Source organism: Cibotium barometz, chromosome 15 (genome assembly GCF_041138505.1).
Source record: "Cibotium barometz isolate CiBa-2024 chromosome 15, ASM4113850v1, whole genome shotgun sequence".
NCBI classification, from domain to species: Eukaryota; Viridiplantae; Streptophyta; class Polypodiopsida; order Cyatheales; family Cibotiaceae; genus Cibotium; species Cibotium barometz.
This window is the reverse complement of record NC_141060.1, coordinates 56894854-56900776: the sequence shown is the minus strand read 5'-3', so window position 1 is coordinate 56900776 and position 5923 is coordinate 56894854. Positions and strand designations below refer to the sequence as shown.

General features: G+C 42.9%; 1 protein-coding gene across 2 annotated transcripts; it reads right to left on the bottom strand.

The window, feature by feature from the left end:
* Positions 1–414: 414 nt before the first annotated feature.
* Positions 415–5171, bottom strand: LOC147631450 (uncharacterized). Of its 2 annotated transcripts, none has more exons than XM_086809849.1 (6): positions 4607–5171; positions 1982–4031; positions 1202–1252; positions 1004–1102; positions 767–922; positions 415–672 (listed from the first exon to the last, which is right to left on the bottom strand). In XM_086809849.1, exons 2-6 carry the CDS (start codon positions 3914–3916, stop codon positions 544–546), a joined length of 2370 nt encoding a protein of 789 aa, XP_086665975.1. In that variant the 5' UTR covers positions 3917–4031; positions 4607–5171; the 3' UTR covers positions 415–543. The 2 variants fall into 2 exon arrangements, with proteins under 2 accessions (XP_086665975.1, XP_086665976.1); XM_086809850.1 differs by having other exon boundaries at positions 1982–4072; positions 4607–4860.
* Positions 5172–5923: the final 752 nt, after the last annotated feature.

Here is a 5923-nt window from a genome sequence, read left to right as displayed (position 1 = left end):
TGAAGTTTCCCCACATATTTTTAATGCCCAAAGTTTGTCACAAAACACCAAGCAAAGCAAGCAAGACAACACATCTCAAGCAATGGGTAAGAAGAGTAATCAAAAGAAATTTCTCAACTCATGCTTTAAATAACAAAGGGGCAGTTACCAGCTGCAGATCAATTTACTCAGTGCAACTCAAACTAGTTGGGAATCACATTCATCACTATAGATTTTTCATATGGTGCTTCCATGACCTAAGAATTGCATAGTGAGACTTTTCACATATTGGTGTGGATTGGGGTTCTAGTAATAGGAACTTAAGACATATAGCTTCCCCTTACATGACACAGCTTAAGCGCTAAAATAACCTAAGAGAAGTCCAGGAAGAACAGACGAAGTAACAAACAAATATAGCTGTAGATGCAAAAGGACTGATAACAACTAATTTTTGAGGAAAATAAGACATTGGCAAATGAAGGCAAGCTTCTGTCCACATGCCAACAAACTTTACTATTGTAAACAAAACTGTGCTAACTTGAGCATGCACAAACCTCAAAAACCCTACGAGAAAGCTGACGCTTTGCAAATAGGGCATTGATTCTTTTGTAAAAGCCACTGTTTGATGCAAGCGACGTGATGACTGTGTCCACATTCCAGCACACCCAGCTCAATGGCTTCCTCAAACTCTTCCTGCACAAGCTCGCGCCAGTTAGGCAAGCAAACACTGTTTCATAAATCCAACAATACTGTAGAATGTCTGTACATAATAGGCGTTCAGAAATACCTGGCATATGCTGCATTTGACCTCAATATCATCTGGTGTGTAGTTGATAGTTGTAGCAGGGGAGGCATATTTCTGTCTCTTTACACACTTTGTGATTGTTTCTTCACTCAACCTCATATTCACATCTCCTATCCGTTCTTCTAGGGCCAAAAGTTCCTGATAGCAGCTCATTCTTAGTACAGCTGATAGCTTAACCACTCAAAAGTATAAGAACACATCGCTCCGTACGGAAGTTACCTCATATGACATGTTATCCACATCAAGGCGCATGTCCCTATGCTGATCGTGCAGATCTATTCCCCCAAGGAGTATGGTTGCTTCCAGCATTAAAATTTGCTGCAAAGAGAAGATAAGGGATCATCAACATAAGAGGATTATACCAGGATCTAACACTTCATTTCCATAATTATACACTGAATGATCTGATTACATTACCTCATAAGTCAAACCTTCATCCCTCTCTATGCGTTCCAAAGCTGATAAAACCTGTCTCAAAAATTGCCCAGCATTATGCAACCATCAAAAATCAAGCCAAAATTGCTGGATGGCATACGAAGTAGAGTAGCTACTCGTACCAGACAAAACATTTGCTAATAGAAACTTTGAAGGTCTTCCCTCAAGGATACTACAGTCTAAACGTCTAAATTCAAACAGATGAAGAATAAAGTGGTTTTACTGTGCGAGTAGATATTGGACTATTCATGCTCCAGTTGCAAACCAATTCACATTGCACTTCGACAAATCTCAAACAAGGAAGCCCAATTCGCCACCTTGTCCAAAAAGAATCTTTTGCATCGAAGCTAGGGCCAAAGCCCAGCAGTCTCCAAACCCAATCGAGGTCATTGGATATACTCATCCAAAAAAAAACAGGAAGCAAGCCATTTTGAGGACCATAAACTGTAAAGCTATGCAGCTCTCCTAGATTGTTAGCTTAGACCCATGATTGATCCCCACTCAATCAAAACAAAGGACATCTGCATAATCCCCAGTGAAGAAGCACAAATAAGCATACCTAACCCATATGACTAGTCATTAGAAAGAATGTCCACAAACACAGTTTATGTTAAAACTAAGCCAACAACATTAAAAAATGATTTGGTGATCATAGACCTCAAGAAATGGCAAATGATCGAGCTTCTTGGCACCCTGACCCTAAACCATACTGTCCTCGGAGTTCAAAAAAAAAGAGAAGGAAATGACAAATCATTGGCGTACCTCAGAAAGGCCTTCCACTGTTAGATGAGGTCGGTTTCCCCCTAAAGAGTAAAGCTGTGAGCTTTGAGGAGGATTGTAAGAAGCTGAACCCCCACTCAACAAATTTGGCCTATCATGGTCACGATCAAGCAAAGAAGCAAATCCTGTGGTACGTGAACCAAGAGAAAGACAAGGGTTAGTCATCAAAGATGGGACAGACAAGGCATTCTCAGTGATGTTTGAGGCAGACCCAAACGGAGGCAATGGAGGTGGCCTTGTAGGAGGTGGGCCAGAAAAACCAAACCGAATAGCTGGCCCTTCCTCAACATTTGAGCTAGAATTGGATAGAGGGGGTTTAGCCCTGTTTCTACTTGAAATCCCACTGTCCGCCCCTGTGGATCCAGAAAACTGACGTCCATTCGAACTCCACATCCTGGTGTTACTACCTGAAGATCCATTTGAGAACTCCCCTGCAATTGGATCAAGAAAAAGATCACCGGGTCTAGACAAAGATCCGAGGCTATTTCTGCCCCTAAAACCAATTGGACTGTTTCCCCCATGCCTATGACTGGATGATGAGAACTGGCTCCCTGGAAAACCAAGAGCAGCACACTGCGCCGTTCTATCTGACTCTAAACAAGCTCGTCTCCGTGGGCACCTTGTGTCAATCTGGTAGGGAGGTCTGGTGGATTCAGAATCCAACCTGTGCATGTTCAGATCTTGAGACCGTGCAGCATCGAGACTAAATCCACCAACGCTATCAGAAATGCTCATTAAGCCCGTCCTACTGTCACCTCCAACTCGACTCTTCCCTGATCGTGTGTCCCTGAAAACCTCCCCCCATCCACAGGAACCCATTGAGTTCTTTAAGCGCAAGCGATCAGCAGCACCAGCTGTCGGATTACTTGAAACTGGGGGCAGAACATCAGCAACAGAAGAGCAGCCAAGGTTGCTTACACTTCGTCGGCTAGATCCAGCTCCATGAACCAAGCTAGAAATAACCATGTTGTTGCTCTCTCTGTATCCTGCACCTTGAGTGTTCAAAATCCCTGACCTGACATTTTGAAAGGCTTGTGTACCAGTTTTCCTCTTGTTTTCCAAGCTCCCTGCACACTGCCTCGATTGGTTAACCACACTGCTGCCTCCTGCCAAGGTATGGCCACCCCTGATGGAGCTCAACTCAATGTGCTCAGTAAGGAGCCTTCCCTTGCTGTCAAGATTAAGCGGTGCCATTACACCTTCGGCAAGCACAGAATCAATCAATACGCCATTCACCAAATGATTGTGAGAAACCTGAAGAGTTGAAATCCCAGGTAAACCATCTTGGTTAAAAGCGAATCTACTTCTTGTGGCAGCATGTGCCCTCCCAGGATGTGGCACATCACATGCCCCCCAATTCAAAGCACCTGCACCATTCCTCCTTACTTGCCTTGAAGACCCCACTCCCTGCTCCATGGTGGTCTTTGGAAAGGAAGAAAAATCACCACCTGATAAAGATGCTTCGCTGTTCCACCCAGCTGTGTGTGTCACTTCCATAACATTAGAAACTATATGTTCTGCAACTTCGATGTCTAGATCTGATCCAGACTCATCAGAACTGCCAGATAAACAATTCACTTCATTCTTCACTGGTGCAGGCCTAGCTCGAGGACCTTTCAGAGCCAAGGAAGTATTAGAAGAGCTAGACAAAGGCAAGGCACTCGAACAGTTCAACTTAGTTGAGCCTGGAGTTGTGCCTGCAGCATGCTTCCCATAGCTGAACGAGGACCCAGTTCTAATAGATCTATGTAGGTTGTTTGCACCTCTGGACCTTAGGCTTGAGCTACCTCTTTCATCTGCTGCTATGACCTTAGATACTACTCGGCCATGGCTTCCAATCTTTACACTGGGAACTTGACTATTGCTTCTGTTCGAATGCTGCATATCTGCACTACTGCTCCTCCTGTTTCCCGCCATTTCAACAGCACAACTAAGCAACTGTAACCTTTCAGAGCTTGTGTGTATTTACCTAACAAGGATGTAACACTTAAGTTTTGCAGTCGCTCTGAAGGAGCCGCAAGTGTGACTAAGTCTGCACAAGTTGATAGACATCCAACAAAATTTAGCACACATCTGCCGAAACCATGAAAAAACAGAAACTATATAAAACTGCTGCTCAGTTTGAACACACACTGGCATGAGTAAACTTCAAACAGAGACTCTCACTAATTCGACAATCCAAAGAAAGGAGCACGAATGGCCAAGAGCAGAGACCTTCCTCTGGGACTGACCAGCATAGAGAAAGCATTGCGGGTATCCGCACAGAATCTGTGGTTTGACAAATTCCAAGGCAAACAAATGTCTCTGCAAGGAATTGGTCTTAACAGAAGACAAAGAATGTCTCTGCAAGGAATCGGTCTTCACAGAAGGCAAAGGACAACAGCAAAGGATCGATCTAGGTCATGATCAAAAGCATTAAAATTCAAGCTCCAGCATGTCTACCACATGGTCCAAAACACAGAAATACCACTCTAGGTAATCCAAATAATAGAAATACAAGCTCCGCCGTGTGTGACTATGGCTCATAACATCTCTCCGCTTCATCATCTCAACATCTGCAGCAAGAATGGGCCTTGAGAGAGCAGATCGTGAGCGGAACAGAAATACCTGTTTCTCTAGTATTTATTATGTCATCGCCAGCAGCAGGGACGATCGCACAGCTTACAGACAGCTTCCATGGAGCCGATTATTAATCAGTGCAGGACATAAACAGGCAGAACAGACGAAAACCAAAAGAAGATGAAGTCTAGATCCTTGTGGCTTCCGCCGTTCGTCCATAACTCTACCAACGAGGGTAGCCTTTTGTTATATTTCGAAAAAACTAATGAATATAGCCATCGCCATAGCCGGCTACCTGCAGTAACGGTTTCTTTTCACCTTCGTAAAAACCCTAGCTACTCTGTACAGAGAAAGTCGAGCCTCCAAAGATAGCAGGCACCGGCCACATAGAATCATTGCTACATGGCTCTCACCCGGATCTACTATCCTGGCTGGAAGTCTACCACATTCAGAGGTGGCGCCAAATTTGTCGGCCACATATCTAGAATCTAATCTTTAAATTTTAAGGTCCCGCTAAATGTAGCTGGCACATCAAAGAATTTATTTTCACACCGTCGTGGCCTCCCACATGGCCGGCCACTTCTTGCTGCTTCTATTATATGCATGATTGATTAACGGTAGAGTCCTCAAAACGTCCTTTTACATACATCAACCATCTATCAAACATTGCCTTCGTATCATACAAAATATCATTTTGTAGGTGGGATTGTGATAACATATGCACTAATTTTACACTATCTTTCTATTTTATCCACTAAAAAAACACCAATCATAGCCATTATAAGATAATTAATCAACAAGAAAATACAAAAGAGTAAATGGGCTAATGTGGTTTAGTGCTAGCTTGCAACTCTTGGCATGGTGGGCTGGTTACAAGATTTGTTGATGATGTTGTAACCCAATTTTAAAAGCTCTATATATATATATATATATATATATATATATATTCCCACATGTATATACATATATACGTAAAAATGTGTGTGTGTGTACACACACTTTTCTTTGTAACACGTGCGTAACACGTGTATGTATACACATACGCACACATATAATTATACACGCACACACACATATGTGTGTGTGTATGCGCACACACACACACATGCATATGTACACGTGTGTGTGTGTGTACACACACACACCCACATACCCACATATATATATATATATATATATATATATATATATATATATATATATATATACACTTCTTGTCCTCACACGAGTCATGCCAGGAGCACACCCAGTCTAACTAAGAGGGCTCAAGGTCTCAGACCACATTCATGATACACCCCCACAGATGACCAAGTGGGGTCAATGTTACTCCTTTTCCGTACACTCTTTGTAATCCCCACCCTAGCA

What these genes read in the sequence shown, in the direction of transcription:
- LOC147631450 (XM_086809849.1), bottom strand. Translation starts at nt 3,916, where the DNA reads ATGGCGGGAAACAGGAGGAGCAGTAGTGCAGATATGCAGCATTCGAAC. An exon ending in CAGTGGAAGGCCTTTCTGAG is followed by an intron (nt 1,253 to 1,981) that starts GTACGCCAATGA and finishes TTTTTGAGACAG; the next exon opens with GTTTTATCAGCTTTGGAACG. An exon ending in ATGAAGGTTTGACTTATGAG is followed by an intron (nt 1,103 to 1,201) that starts GTAATGTAATCA and finishes TTCTCTTTGCAG; the next exon opens with CAAATTTTAATGCTGGAAGC.